The 17,423-nt window shown below is 33.2% G+C and overlaps 1 protein-coding gene across 2 annotated transcripts in view; it reads right to left on the reverse strand.

Moving 5' to 3' along the window:
• The window catches only part of Osi24 (Protein), a 32,955-nt gene that overhangs the window by 10,662 nt on the left and 4,870 nt on the right, over positions 1-17,423 (reverse strand). For both annotated transcript variants that reach the window (XM_013309994.1, XM_013309995.1), the window contains exon 2: positions 331-1,017. In XM_013309994.1, the coding sequence (XP_013165448.1) occupies positions 331-943 (613 nt within the window). In that variant the 5' untranslated portion in view covers positions 944-1,017. The remainder of the gene's footprint in view (positions 1-330; positions 1,018-17,423) is intronic.

The raw sequence follows: 17,423 nt of genomic DNA on the forward strand, positions 1-17,423 counted from the left end.
TTATCTGAACTGATCTTTTAAAATGTAGCGCCAATAACCTAATGGTTTCTTACGGATTTCCGATTAAGAGGTCGAGAGTTCGAATCCCATAATTGGATTATTTTCGTAAACCATATACGTTCATAGCACACGCTTAGAGCTTTGTTGGTGTACAAAAAATATGAGAAAATTTTGCAGCAAACAGAATTTTAAAAACAAAACATAATTATTATTTTCCTGCCTTTTTTCCTATGAAAGAACAGTAATTACAGCTTCTCCATACTGCCTCGTACATTCTCTTTCACCTGATATACCAATATTTTCGTCATAATGATAACAAAACATACTTACATCTAAATCCCATCAGTCTTGCGGCTTTTGGAAGGTTAATAGATAATATATGAGTATCAAAGAAGTTCTTTATCTTATGATAGAGTCTGTACTCGTAAGTATAAGTACTAAATAGTGCTCTGCCTTCAACTTTGTCTGTTCTCATCAAATCTTTCTTTTCTATTGGTCGTATTTCAATTCCTTCTAAAATTTCATATCGATCTTTACTCAATGCATTGTCTAATATTTTTTCAAATTCATTCTCCAATTGACTCTCTGTTTGATTAACGATGATATATTTCTTTGTAAATGTATTAACTTTATCTATAACTCGGTCCATAAAACTTTCAGTTTTTTCTTCTTCATTATCATTGGTTTTCTCGTTTGTTATATTTGAGTCGTTATTTTCTTTTAAATTATTCACACAACTATGGCAGTTAGTAGATTCTAAATTACTTTCTAAATTATTTAATATTTTGGTTTCGTTATAATTTCGACTTGTATCTTTGAATTTATTTTCACAGTCACATTTAACCATTAAAAGATATATGTATAATATAATTATAATTTTATCAGCAAACCTAAACCGACATAGTCTGGTTAGTTTGCTAAATACGGTGCCTGTTTGGTACATTTTTAAATATTCTTTCAAAATTCATCACCGGATAGTTTCTTTTGACAAGCAGCAATTTTCATGGATTCAATAATCTGAAACAAAAGAAAGTCAAAATAAATCAATAAGTAAATATTACTTAGATGTTTTAGTTTATTGAATAAAATATATCAGTGAATTTATCGAAAGAAAGTTCAGATACTAAAGCAAACAAATGAGTGTAACAACTCAATTGAAAATTTCTATTCAATTTAAAGTTTTCACAAAAAAAAATTGTTGCCATTTATCAATTATGATAGATCTACGAATGATATAAAAACTCAAAAGTAAGTTTCACCTCAAGTGAACTCTCTCTTAGATAAAAATATAAAATAGATTTTTTAAATTTAAAAATACAGTTCGTATTCTTTCTGTTGTGTTTTGAAAGCTTGTGAAAATAATATAATCCTAGCCAGACTGTCTTGTCATATTATATATCTTGTTTGTTATCTTTAAATACTTATTATAAAAAGAGAAAACATTTGATTGTCTTTTTGTATGCATTAATATCTACACTATCCCCGGGTGACATATTCTGTCCGGAAGTCGCGGGCAACTGATAATTTTCTATCACTATCTATCACTAAAGTAGTTAAATCAAATCAGGTAAACTGAAGATTAGTGTAGTTTTTTAGTAGTCTACTTAAGTTATCATAAACTAACGCTGTGCGAGATTGTTTAGATTCTGACAAAATTCCGATGGCAGCGCCACTCTTACCGGATCTGTTTATCGCACTATAAAGTTCTATATCGTTGTCGACGTTCACGCAAGGTCAATTAAGGTCGGTCAATGGTCGGTGGCGACACTGATGCAAAGTCTACCACAAATGTTCACGCAGCGTGACAAATAGAGCGACCACCTACAGAGAGCCTCCTATAGTGCCTTTTAATGCTTTGCATTAAATATGAATTATGAATACGATACAATAATAATTTATAGATCAGAATAAGTATTTGTTTAAGATGTCATGCTAATATATATCTCATACCTCTGGGGTTCCGCAATACAACAGGTTTCGTTCACCTGAGGGTCTAATACGAATTGTGACAATCGCCAATCGCAGCGGTAGTAAGGTACATAAAAAATCACATACAAATTTTGATGATACGGGGACAATTTTCACAATTAGTACTGTTAAACCCACATGTTTGTTTGAAGGTATCTCCGAAACGTATCAACGGATCTTGATTTTACATAGGTGTAGAACACAGTTTGGAAAAGCACAAAGGGTACTTATATTTTTTTTAAATCCGTGCGGACGGAGTCGCGCGCTACAACTATTATTCCATAAAATCATCAAAGAATTGAAGTTGTATGTATGCCAAATGAACTTGTATTTTTTCTCGGCCATCTTTTGACATTTACGATCAATGTTCTTAACTTTCTGAAGAGTCATAAATAAAGGTGGGGGGGGGGTGAAAGTCTCCCCCTTTTACTTTCTATCGGACCCATAAGCGATAATGTATGTCGGTAATTTTGTCGTGTGACTGATGTTAAGTTGGATATATCACAAAAGTTTCCTGTCAAAATATAAAAATATATTTTTATCAGATTCACTCAGGTGGATAATAATTTTCGCGTTTGTTACTTTTAGTTTTGTTATGTTGGTTTGTGACATCCTGTAGATCAAATGACTAAATCGATTTTGACAAATGACATGTCATTCGGTTCGCATTCTAGTCTTAAATGTACAGTTGAATTGGCCAATTTATGGAAATGTGAGTTTAAATACTTAGTTAGTTATTTTATAGAATTAAAAAAAAAGAATTCTTAAAAGGTTTAAAAAGTTCTTGTTTAAAAAACAAGTTAATTTCTATATTTCTGACAGTATAGATGACAATGAGTTGACGTTGTACAGTATGTTACATTTTTCTAACATATCAGTTACCCGTACAATCATTCGTTTTATGGTGGTTTTACTCTATTTCATCAATTTGGGTGTTAATAACTTTATTGTAAAATAAAAACAAAAACACAAACATCGAAATAATTTTATACAAGCTTAATAAAACTAAACTAATTAACTTGATGAGAATACTCAGAAAATATTATTGAAGTTGTACATTTCATAACGAAGCTATTGAAGGGAACCAAAGTTAGTAAATTGCAAATCAACAGCTTGCAATAGCAATCTTAGAAATAAGGAAAACTTATAAAATTAGATGTAAGTCAGCAATTTTATAGAAGTACTAGCTGTCGCCCGCGACTCCGTCCCCGCGGGATTAAAAATAGATGTTGGCCGATTCTCAGACCTACTCGATATGCTCACAAAATTCCATGAGAATCGGTCAAGCCGTTTCGGAGGAGTATGAGAACGAAAATTGTGACACGAGAACTTTATAAATAAGATAACCTTTATTTCTAAGCCTATTCTTGTCATCATCATCATCAGCTCAATATACGTCTCCAACGAGGGGCTCGGAGCCTACCCTAAGTTTGGGGTGACAAGGCCATAGTCAACCACGCTGGCTAATTGCGGTTTGGTTGACTTCACACATATCTTTGAATTTCTTCGCAGATAAATCTAGGTTACATCACGATATTTTCATTCACCGTAAATCGAATAACATATTGCTACATGGTGGAATTCGAACCTAGGACCTGTAGACTACAAGTCAAGTGCTTAACCCCTGAGCCACCGACGCTCCATACATTACCACATCTATGAAATTACCTAAACTTTATCTACGAAACACATACGATATACAGTGTCTTAATTAACACGATATTAGGCGTTATCTACACAATATCGTTATTACCGACCGCACTTACTGCACCCTTATAATCCCCATATTTGTTGGAGAAGTAATTCCGAGGCGTTGCTAGATTACGGCTTTATTACAAAGTCAGGGACAGTCCAACTTGGGTAAGCGAGAAACCTCTATACGCGAGAATACTCGCATTACTTGGACTCTCGCTTAGTTAGTTTCGACTGTATATTATGAAAACTAATTAATTTATCTTTATTGTAGTCAACAGATTTGTTTGTCTTGTTTTAGCTTTTGTAACATTTGTGTTATTTGCTTCAAACAAAGAAAAACAAAAGAAGGTATTCATTTAATTGAATTAATTTATTAAACGCGATTTTCTTTTGTAATCTCTTAGTAATAATAAATGTCAAAATAAGGTTTATTTTATGTTTCGATTAAAAGTAAACTAAGTACAAGAATAAATTAATTAAAAAAACATAATTGGTACTTCTAATATTTTTAACAACATAACTTAATACAAAATAACACCTCACACTTTAAAAGCTAAACTCACTGATAGGATGAATTTAATTTATTGCTTGAAAATTACAGTTTTCGCTTCCTTCTGACTTACCGTTGGTTTCTGAGAGCAATATCTCTGTATAAAACATATTGTCATCCTTGTCATCATTTTTGAAAAAACAGAGATAGCAATATGGTTTGAACGCAGATTTTGGTCTCCGAATCTCAAGGTTAGACGCGCCTGTTGAAGTTTCTGACTGTTAATTTTATCGATATTATAGGTTCGACTTCTCACCACTGCTACCAACCGCAACCGTAAGCGCCAAAATGACGAAAATCGAATAGTCACAATATAGCACTGTTTATAGCCGGTCCATTAAATCAGTGGTTAAGCTGTTTATGTTATACAGAACGCATATAAAAACTCTTTTGTTGTCTTTTTTCTCTAACCCTTTGATTCCAAAACCTATTTAACCTTCTCCGGTATAACAAGATATATAATATAAATATGGAAGCATAGCGTGATAGTGCTTTCTACTCATATTTCAGTTGTAACGTTAAACGTGGGGTAGGCAAGTAGGGCGTGATAAAATAAACGTAAAAATTTATAGCCTCGCCTTATGATGTTTGTTGCGAAAATGCGATGCGACATTGTGATGGAAGTCGTAAAGTGTACACTTTTTTCTTTTTTATCGAATGCAACATATTTTCTATATGCCAGACTTAAAGAAGGAGGTTTTATTTACAGAATAAAATAATTTTGAGATTGAGTGTAATGACGAATCAGTCTTTAGAATGAAAATAGAATAACCCACATGGAATTGAATAAGGGCAAGGAAATGATTATTAAAAAATTATATGTTTCAAAATTCACTCAGTGAGAGAATTAAAATGGAAATATATTTAATTAGTCAGTCCTACAAATCGGTCCAGTGACAAACGAGCAGTCGGCCATTCGAATTCGTCGGCAAAACCGAAATGAATTACTCCATCCATCCACTATTGCAAATGAACCTCCACCAAATCGACTTCCCTTTTCCACCCTTATAAGAAAAGTGTGGGAAGGTAAATTTATAAATTATAATATTACAAGCTGTCACCCGCGTCCCTGTCCGCGCGGTATTAAAAAAAACTTAATAAGTAGCTTATGTGTTCTTCCAGATTATGTTCTACATCTCTGCGAAATTTCATTAAGACCCGTTAAGCCGTTCCGGAGATACCTTCAAACAATCAAACATCCATCCATCCATCTAAATATTCGCATTTATAATATTAAATAGTCAGACTCATGTATAATTGATAATATATAATTGACAAGAAATTGAACAACAAAGCTATTCTACAGTTTTATTTTAAAATTGTTCTCTTCGACGCTTCGCTGAGCTGTTTTTCAAGGAAAGTTCTATTGAATTTCAAAGTAAGTGCACCTTTTATGCAAGTAATTTTAAATGAAAATAGCTTCGCTGTATTTTGTATTATTTTATATCCCACTAGCTGTCGCCCGGTACTTCGTCCGCGCAAAATAAATCTAAATTTGTAGCTAACTTTATGGAAGAGTGGAACTGTTTCGCCTTGCGCTTGACAGAACCAAATATTCCAAGTTAGCGGCTAACCTTCAAGACTGAAGAGGCACTAGAAGAAGAAACCTATTTAACAGACTATGTTCTACATCGCTGCCAAATTTCATCAAGATCCGTTGAGCCGTTCCAGAGATAATTTTAAACAAACATCCATCCAACCAAACATTCGCATTTATAATATTAGTAAGATAGAAAAGTAATAAACTGTTTTTATAAACTGTTATTTCAATATGTTTATTGTATTGTATGGAAGAGGATATGCGTAAGAAGGGAGTGAATTCAGATATAACGGCTGATGGAGATGTATGGAGTAGTACATACTGTGCCGACCCTTCGTAGTGAAAATGAAATGATGGCTATGTTATTATGGCTACTATAATTAATTTGAATTTTCCCAAAAAAATTGAATTGATCACTGGTAAACAACTTTCGCTTGTATGACGTATGGCTTAAGTTATAAGATATTCACTGTTAAATTATGTGTTTTTTTGTTTAACAGTCATGGTTATGTAGTCTTAATGTATACCTAGGTTAATATGTCTTGTATTTTGGTGCTAAAAGTACTCTTATTAATAATAGTAAATGCAGACATGACTTTTGTAAGTGAACATTACGAAGAAATTTCATATTATATTATCACATTAGCTTTATGTAGTGGTCTGTTATCAGCTGTGTTTATAAACACTTACGACTTACAGTACCTTGACGACGAAGTTCAAAAATGTATAAGACTGTATAGAACTTCGAATCACTTTAATAATAGAAAATAGTGATGTTAGTTCAGCCTTTATCCCAGGTGATTTCAATGTTCATCCGACTTCACTGTTTGGAAATAAATTGTTACAGATAGTGTGGAACAGAATTGGGTTTGTACTGATATTGATTTGTTGGGCTCCCAATCTGAGTCTTACACATACATTAGCGAGGCTCACGGCACGAAATCGTGGTTGGATCATGTGTTTGTTACTGAAGCTGCGAATTTAACTGTAGAAAAATGACCATGTTCAAAAATGTATTGAACGTGAAAATCATGTGACTTATCGTAAAGTTATTGTCAGTTCTATATATTTTTGAAGGTCTTGGAATCGCTTTGGAGCGATTGCATTTTGTCTCGGACGGCAAAAATGTTGTGAATTTACATGAGCGTTGGTGTCTTATTAAAGATACTTTCATTCATTATAAATAATACAATATTTATTTACTATACGCTTCAGCGTATTACTTGTACAAAGTACACGGTAAAAGCAACGCACTTTATGCAGATGGCTCAGTGACGTGTGACGACAATATCGGTTACCACTTTCTAAGTATCGAGTCTATCAACGTACGGATATGTAGATATAACATGTATTATTGTATCATTAATAGCTTGCATAATATTACTAGTATAGTTCGATTACTACAAAAAATTCGTCATTTCAACGCCATTAAGGAGTCCATTAGTGATCACCAACACTGCTATCTTCTTCTAATGTCTCTCCGTCACTTGAGGTTGGCCATCAACTCAGCGAACTCATCCCTGTCCTGTGTCAAGCGAAAAAGTTGTTGAACGCTGGAAATAGTAGTCCATTCCCGAATGATTCTTAACTATGACTTTCTTTTCCTTCCAATCCATCTTCTGGCTGCGATTTTGCCCACCATTATGATATGAAGATCCCATTTTTCGTGTCGCAAGACATGGCACAATTATTCAACTTTTCTCGTTTTGACGATCTGCAATAATTCGCGTTTCTTGCCGACGCGCTGGAGGACCCGTACATGTCCAACTTATGCGTAGCACTTACTTCTATCACCAAGTATTATTTGTGAAGTAAATTTTTAGTTGGGGTTTCGATTTAACGTGTTTAGCTTTGTCTTTTTCTTTTCTAAACCTGTTTACTTAATGCTAAATTTCCATTGGTTTTCTCAATATTGGGCTGTTCTTAATATATTGGTAGAATCAATTAGCAAATGTAGAATGTGAAAGTTGTGAGAGTTTTCTATTGACTTAGCACTGACCTTGTAACTACCTTGAGAATCCGGCTTCGAGATGCGTACATTTGTTTTGTTGACAATGATATACGAATAGCTATTAGTTTTTGATTTCTTATACTTTACCGATAGTTTTGAAGTAATGGGTCGATAAATCATAAATACATATTGCTAAAATTGGATTGTATGTATGTAACGTCGGAAAAAAAGTCGTATTTCGTAAAATTGATGTATATGCGTTATTAAGGAAAAACTAATTTTTAACACGTGTGTCTGTATATCTGACATATAGATTGATTGAAAGAGATGTCTACAGACATAGACAGACAAAATTTAAAAATGGGTATCTCGATATAGTTAAATTGGGTAAAAGTAAGTCCGCTTTTCAGCCGTCTTAAAGTTTTTCTAACAACGCGTTTTCTGATCCCGAAAAAAAAAATCCGGCATGTAATTAAGAGTGGCGACTTTTGAATAATTTTATGCAAATTTACGTACATTTATAAAATAATAATAATAAAATAAATTATCAAACGGTTTTTACATTATCTTACTAATATTATAAATGCGAATGTTTACATAGATGGATGTTTGTTTGAAGGTATCTCCAGAACGTCTGAACGGATCTCGATGAAATTTGGCATGGATATAGAATATAGTCTGGAACAAAGATAGGGTTCTAATTTTTTATTAATTTCCCGCGGCCAGGGTCACGAGCGACAGCTAGTGTGGAAATATCGTGAATTAAATTTCAGATGAAAATCAACATGAAGTGTTAAATAACTAGATTCGATTCTAATGAACAAAGCAAGTTAAATAAAACCATTTAATTCTTTATTAGGAAAGACGACTTTTAACAGGTGTACGAATTATGTAGACAGTTTTCTAACTGTTGGTAGCCCTGAAGCATTAAATAATAAAACAACAATAACACAGAGTATTTTTATTACGACTGTTGTTCTCAAAGTGAAACATACGGTAATATAAACTTATTGTCTCTGTTAGAAATGTACTCTGTGCTTGGGGAATATATAAAACTCATTGTTAAGACTATGATTTTATGATCTACAAAGAGGTGTACAAAATATTTTAAATATTAAGAGTAATTAATGGCAGACTTAAAAATTATGCCCTATTAGTATACTAGCTGTCGCTCGTGCTTCCGTCCACGTGGTGTTAAAAAACTTAATAACATATGTGTTCCTCCAGACTATGTTTTATATCATCACTTAACATCTGGTGGGTACGTGGTCAACCGCTAGTTTTTACTGTATAAAAATCTGTGTCAAATTTCTGCGAGTTTTCAAACAAAATCAATCGCTGCGCCAAATGCGCTTAAAAGTAGCTTAGAAATAAGAATATATTTGTTCTTAGAAGGACATAGAAATTTAAATCTTACTAATATTATAAATGAGAATGTTTGGATGGATGTTTGATACTATGTATCTCCAGAACGGCTGAACGGATCCCGATGAAATTTGGCACAGATGTAGAAGATAGTCTTGAAGAACACATCAACCCATATCCCTATTGAGGGTCGGCACAGTACGTACTACTCCTCAATACATCTCTATCAGCCGTCATATCTGAATCTACCCCCTTCCTACGCGAAGCCTCTTTCACAAAGTCATTACATCCTTTTTTGATGTTCCTCTACCTTTGTAGCCATTCACATTCAATCTCATTAATTTTTTTCAAGAACACATTGGCTACCAATTAAGTTTTTTTTTAATTCAGCGCAGACGGAGTCCAAGTCAATAGCTAGAATATTAAAATATAACGGAGTTTAAACAACGTCACGAATATTGATTATGTGTACTCTTAGACCAGGTTACGCTATAGATTATATCTCAAAGGTCAATAAAAGATACGTTGCATTTCTCAACGATCATTATAAATGTGCAAATACCTTGAAAACGATCCCTTCCTGTCCTCGTTAGTAACACTGGATTTATGTCTCTTTGTATTTTATATAGAGTTCAAAGCATTGCGATATTCCGTAAGTAAAAATGACTATTGCTGCTTTTAAACATTAAATAAACTTTGAAATATTAAACATAAAGCTATTTATAAAGTCTTTATAAAGCTAAATAGAAATATTTTATACAGTGATGGAAAACATCGTGGTGCGAACTTATCTGCGAAGAAATTCAAAGATGTGTGTGAAGTCAACCCGTACTGAGCCAGTGTGGTTGTCTAACGCTCTCGGGGTAGGCTAGAATCCCTCAGTGGTGACTAGTATAAGCCGGCATTTTATGCAAAACTTTTATTTTATCAAACATAGCTTTAGAAGTCCTTAGCAAAAGCTTCGTAAAGCTTTTGAGACAACCCAACTCTTAGCCCTAATTTGCACAAAGCGCTTTTATTGGGCGTTCAAAAGCGGTCAAATAGAAGAAATATATTTCCATGTATCATATATCAGCGCTTTTAAAACGCGACGCTTTTTATCGCGCGGTGTTGAAGTTTGAACACTGTACTAACGGAACAAGAGTGATTTTAAAATTCGTCGTTCGAGAGCCGCTAACGCCGAGTTTAAACGAAGCGTTAAAAACGCCAATACGTACGAGGGCTTAGGCTACATTTTTTAGTAAAAAGAATTTATTAACTTTACCACTGTGAATAAAATAAAATCCAATAACGTGAGACATTGCTACTAAATGCGTTTATAGTAAGAAATACGTGACTTATAAGAACGTTTAATAGTAACCTAGAATTTTATTAAAAGTGTTGAAGAAAGCTTTGAATACTAATGTAAGTTTATACGAGTTTTTTTTCATTAAATATTTTCTTCATGGTTAATTAAAAAACTTTTTTATGAAGTTATTCAAACATATATTATCCTAGCCTTTGATAGGATTTAGAAAAGATCTAGAAAAGGAATATTACAAATGCGAATGTTTAGATGGATGGAAGGAAGAATGTTTGTTTTAAGGTATCTCCTGAACGGCCTAACGGATCTCGATGAAATTTTGCATAGATGTAGAACATAGTCTGGAAGAATACATAGGCTACTATTTTTTTAATACCGCTCAAACAGAGTCGTGGGCGATAGCTAGTACAAAATAAAACTTATATCGAAGTTCATAAAAGAATAAAAACTTTCGAATAAAATGTTTTCAAGAACGTGTTTTGTTTCAAAGATTGAATATATTCGCGATGTTTGGTAAATGTGACTTGAATTAGTTTAGTGGAAAATCACTTAAGTTCTTTAAAGGTTTACTAAACTTTAACACTGACTTATAGTTTGAAAATAAATTCTTATGTTTAGTTTACTGTGAATGATTTTCGAATTAAACTGAAATAGGCTTATAATTCACTGTATCATATCTAATAAAATATTATAGGATTCTTTTTTTATCTTTTCAAAGAAATTGAGGAGCATGACCATATTTTGCTACAAAGTTTTTATCAGTGAAAATCTTTATATTTAACATAAAAAAACTCCCACCCGTGTCCCAGATGAGTGGGCAAATGTTATCAATCTACGTAAACCAGGCAACTCGCCTGCAGATATAGATTAAAAATATTTAACAGTGGTAGAGCCCACTTTAACATCTTCGCACGAATTGGCCCAGCTCGCCCGGTGAAATACCACGACCTTACTGAAGACAGGCGTCAAGTGGAAGCAATTCCGCGTTTCGTCTGATGAGTGTGCGTTCCGGAGGCCTAAATTAATCCTCTTTTCCTTCCCACCCTTTTTCTTATAAGGAAAGGATGGGAAGTGGAAGTGGACTTTGCGGATGAGAGGATGCATGAAAATATTTTCTTTCTGTGCATCCTCTCCTCCGTCGATTAACGAAAGGCAACGCATATGCAATTGCGTATGTCTATGGGCAACGGTCACTTCGCTATTTCAGCGATTTCATGTGGCCGCTCGCTCGTTTATGATATAAAAAAATAGATTAAAAAGAAATCTTTCGATGTGTCTTTAAAAAAAAATATAAGAATTTTCATAAGAACATTTCAGTTGCTTCCAGAAATTGTCCTAGCCATGTCCTTTCAAGCATACAACACTTAGGATTCAATGGAAGGCTTGTATTAAATTACTGTTACATTACTTAGAAGTACTAAGGGAACATACCCATACTACGTGACCTATTTTTTTAGTTTTTTCTAAGTTTTTTAAGACTGCATGCATACTTAAATTACTAGTGAATTATCTATTATGAAAAAGAACAACTAACGACTACGTGACAAAAATCTGAGCCCGCCCCCCCCGCTCCTGTGACTGACCGTAGTATTTTAAAGACTCCGCTCCCCCCTAAATGGCTCACGTAGTCCATACTACCCGTACGTAGGGTACGTACCCATGTACGTTCCCTAAGTCTAGGTAAAATTAAATTCTGTGGCACAAGGAGTGCAGCGAATCGCAACACCATTAATAAAACTTAGACGGAATTCAATAGCCTTTGTATTTCAGTACAGTCGGAGTGAAAGTCTAATGTTATTTCGTTCCACGTAATGTTACGTTGAATTTAGCGACAGCGAATTTATATTCGGTTCACGTTCGTTTATACCGAAATATATCATTTTTTTTTAATTTTTCTTGCATAAATATTCATCTTACTAATATTATAAATGCGAATGTTTAGATGGATTGTTGTTAATTAAAAGGTATCTCCAGAATAGCTGCACGAATCTCGCCAAAATTTGGCATGAATGTGGAAGAATTAGTTTTTTTTGTAATTCCGCGCGAACTTCTCCGGCTTATGTTCTCTATATTTATTAGGCCTTTAATTAGTTGTTACTTAATTTATATTTATAGCAGTCCGAATTTGTCTTTTATTTAGATCTCACGAACATTTGTTCGTTAGTGTAAACAGATCTTTATACATCTATATTCCGAGCGTAATATAATGAATGGAGCTGAAGCACGATTCACTTTTTTACATCGTTCCGTTGAACGAGTGCTATATGCATTTATAATAATAAGTTTGTTGCACCTTTATTTAGCGTATAGAGTATACACCTTGAATAACTAAACAATGTGAATTCATTTTAATCAACGATTTATCATTTATAAACAATGATATGAATGTTATTCGATTGGTTTTTATAAGGATTTTATTATAATTTATGCTTTTATTCAATTTTATATTTATTAAATCGAATATGATTTTTTATGCTTAAAATATACAGTAAATTAGGTAATTTATAAACGTTTCATTTCACAAGAATACGTGTTTAGAATTTAGTAAAAATGTTTAGGTGGATTTTATAAGGTTCAAGGTCAAGATTAAAATTTATGGAATATCTTATATTTCTGAAGTCAAGTTAGTATTTAAGTAAGTGAAAGTTTTTTTGTTTATATTAAATATTGTCATAATCCTAAATTGTAGTATGATAAATACTCGAGGTGTTTTTAAGTCAAATTTCGTATCTTATTGTAATAATTACTTTTTTATAACTATTTTGGGTACTTTTCTCTATTGTTCAAAGTATCATCAAGTGAATTAAAAAAAATCATGTAATTACATGATTATGGGAATGTACGTTAATATAATTTTAAGTATTGTTTTAACATCTTTGTTTTCTATTTACAAATTATATTAATGTTGTTCATAACTTCATCATCAGCTAACTATACGTCCCCACCGAGGGGCTTGGAGCCTACTCTAAGTTAAGGGTGATTAGGCCATAGTCAACCACGCTGGCCAAGTGCGGGTTGGTTGACTTCACACATATCTTTGAATTTCTTCGCAGTTATGTATATTATAAATGCGAATGTTTGGATGAATATTCCTTTGAAGTTATCTTCAGAACGGATGAATAGATTTCGCTGAAATTTGATGACATAGATGTAGAACATAGTCTGGAAGAACACAAAGACTAATTAAGTATTTTTTGATACCGCGCGAACGGGGTCGCGGTCGACAGCTAGTTTAAATATAATTAAGAAACGTTAAAGATCTTTTATCTTTTTTTCTTCTTCCTTATTCTTTTCGAAGTCAGTTAAAATTTTAAATATTATGAAAAATACAAGTATTTTTTTCTACTTAATTTAATTTTGGGCTTAGATATAATACTACTTTCATTAGTAATTATAGAAGTATTTTCTATTCATTAAAAAAACAAAAAAAATGTGTAATACATTTCGAAGAATTGACTAAGACGACTATTTAACAGGATGGTGAAAGAACGAATGCGGACCTCTTAAGTAGGTTAAGTTAAAATTTATACAAATTTTACGATCCTTAAGTTTCGCCTACGGTTGAAACGAGTTTCTCGTAACCAATGGTCTGTATAACATCTTATTTGTAGCTCTTTTGATGCCAAATAATCTTGTAAGTTTTTATAATTTCTCTCTCTTTCTCTCTGTCAGGAAATTCTAAGTTAAACGATTAAGAACAAATTAACTGTAAACGGTTCAAAACAACCAGAGGGTCTAGCACGAATAATCGTGAAAACGTTTTCGTATATCGATAAAAATGCATTAAAATTTATGCAACGCACTATCGCAAATATTCGTACTCTAGTCTCATTTACGTTCAGACTCTTGTTAAATTAATAGTAGTACTGTATTATCTACTACTGTAATCTACTGTCTTCATGTGAAACTAACAATAACCGAATGCCTTTTGCGATCGCCGCTGACGAATTAATTACCAGAAAATACGAAACAGTGAAAGTAGTATTTCGACGAGGCGACGCGTCGTGTTGTGACGTTATCGGAATGTTGAAGATGAAAGTGGCACCGAAAGAAAAAGCGATCATGCACTACAAATAAGACAAATATTATACTCATATTTTTATATTTCTATGCAAGATTATTGTTATTTAAAGACCTAAATTTGTACAGTCAGCTGCATAAATATGTATCATCATCAGTTCACTATACTTCTCCACTGAGGCGATCGGATCCTATTTTAAACTAGAGGTAAGCACACTGGCCTAGTGCAGGTTGACTTCACACATATCTTTGATTTCCTAGTTGAATATGTGCAGGTTGCATCACGATGTTTTCCTTCTCCGTAAATATGTATACACTCACAAAACTTTACAAACTTGTAGAGGTCTTTGGTTTAAAAAATACGTTTGTCAAATCTGTGAATAACGAGTAATCATAATCAGAAGCATGGAGACGGATTTATGCATATTTTTGAAACCTAATGTGTATACTAGTTTAAAGCATTGTAAATGGTATACATTGTTGCAGCTGACTGTACATTAATTCCTTCATTGGGACAAGTTAGGAACTACACTAGCGCGTAATCTTTCGACCGCATCAATACATAATAGGTCAGAATCATGTGCAAGCATAGTTTTATTTGTTACGTAATAGTTTTTATCTTACAGAGTCAAAGAATTCGGATAACGAACACATGAATCTAGGTCAAAACCTTTGCGACAATGATCATCTTGTATAACAAAATATAAGAACTTTCCGTCCTATCTACATTTCTACGCTTACAAATGGCAGCAGTTAGCCTAGATACAGGGTGTTGAAGGCTTACAAAAAATGTCAATAACAATTTAAGGAAAATCTTTCGTATTCCTTGTAGTAGAAGTTACGACGTATTGTGAATCCAAGCGTTTATCGTTTAGATTGATATTGGTGTTTCTTTATAACATACTAGCTGTCGCCCGCGAGTCCGTCCGCGCGTAATTAAAAACTTTCCCGAGACCTCCACGAACATTTCAAGACCAAGATAAGATGAATCCGCAATTGATTTAATAGGTTTTTAAGAAATATCTTCGGAAAGTATTAAAATTACGATCAAATATATAAATTTCATCCACCATCATCAAATTGTAGCTACTTTTTTTACAACGATCTTGACGAATAGGTAGCAAGCGACTGTCTTAGGCGCTGACAGATTGAATCGGCGACTCGCGCTATTTACGAATCTCTATGATATTGTATTACGTAAATTGCTGCCCGACTAAAATTGTCGGTTTCCGAAGATTTACTTTGCCTATGAAGGACCTCGGTCGAATGACTCAATTTAATCTAACAAGTCGTTGAGACAAAATGTTTTAATTACCCTCATTTAAGTCGGGCAAATACTGAACTATGTACAGTTATAAGACTTATTACAATGACTACTAGTTTCTCTTTCTAATACCAAAGAGTTCGATTAACGGGATACAAACATAGAAACTATATCTATGGATTAAGCATGAAGTCATTTGCGGTCGAATATCTAGGTTGTGGTCAGTCAGTATACAGGCATGTTAAATGGGTTTCCACTGGTGGACCACGTGTACAAACATTATCGTCGTCTTTATTATTTAAAAGGCAATGTGAGGGAACACTATATGTTCTTTGTGTTGTTGTTTCGACAGTGGAAACAGGCATGTTGAACTTGTGCTCTAATCGTTATGTAAACAGAATTATTGCTGTCATATCGCTATTGTTTGGTCTCTTACTAATATTATAAATGCGAATGTTTGGATAGATGTTTGTTTGAAAGTATCTCCCGAACGGCTTAAAGGATTTTTATGAAATTTGGCATAGATGCAGAACACATAGGCTTCTTATTAATAAGCTTTTTAAATTCTACTCTTGAATATTCAAACGCTTAATAATAGTCATTTGTTTTCTTTTTTTTTTATTTAACGTGTAAAAGAATAATAAATACAGCGTCGTTTTATACTAAAGTGAGCCGTTATTATCAAATTTTGTTTTTATATGCTCAATTGCTCTCAGAACGTCGATAAACACATCATTAGGTTTTGTCGCAGCTATGAGAAATGTTATTAAAGTCGTTTGAAATATATTTTACGGTATTTAAGCTTGATAAACATAAGTATAAAATTACAGGTATTATGAAGATCTTACCGGGGGTTTCCACTACGAAAACAATTGTAAAAGAACATATGTATTACTGATATGTGGTGGAGCAATTAAACTACAATTAAAAGCAACAAAATCGTCGTAAATAAAAATATATTGGTTAAGAAAATAAGATTATGTTAGAACTTACAGATTTTAAAATAACGGTAATAGTAAGAATATTTCCGTGAAGTTTTTAATCCCGAAGAAAGTTGAATAGATTGGAAATAGGATAGAAAAAGATAACGACTGCGAGACTAACCTTCATTAACAAATGCATTTAAAAATACCAAAATGTTATACTCGTACATACTCTCTATCTCGTAATTAATAAAATCATTCTGTCAGTCAATCGGTTTAAACCCGACTGACAAGAGGGTAAAGTAAACTCTAATCTTTATATGTATAATTCTTCTGTGAGTATGTCACTGAACTTCTCTCAAACGACTCGACCGATTTAGATGAAATTTTTTGTGTGTATTCAAGGGGATCTGGGAATGGTTTAGATTCACAATTTTCATCAAATATTAACTTCATATTAATTTATTCAAATTAAAGACGTGTAGACAGGACAACGACTGTCGGGTCCGCTAGTAATTTTCTAAAAATCGTGCCATAGAGCCGACATTAGTTATTACAAGTTAATATTTGTAGAAAGTAGCGAACAGATGACGTCGGAATGGGTAAACGAGGGAAAAATGCTAATCCTTAGCAACCGGTGCCAAGTGGGACGGCCTCGCTAGATTAACTACCTGAGTATGTTTGTTACCAGTTTCCACAGCCAAAAACATTTGTACAAACACATATTGTCCCTTTCATTCCCTTTAAATAAGTTGAGAGAGTAGTATACATGTTTTCAGTGGAAGCAATAATGGAAACTTGATAAATTACTCGGTAAATATTTGGCTCGTAAAATGCATTGATT

This window comes from Papilio xuthus, unplaced genomic scaffold, assembly GCF_000836235.2.
Source record: "Papilio xuthus unplaced genomic scaffold, Pxut_1.1 DF827756.1, whole genome shotgun sequence".
NCBI classification, from domain to species: Eukaryota; Metazoa; Arthropoda; class Insecta; order Lepidoptera; family Papilionidae; genus Papilio; species Papilio xuthus.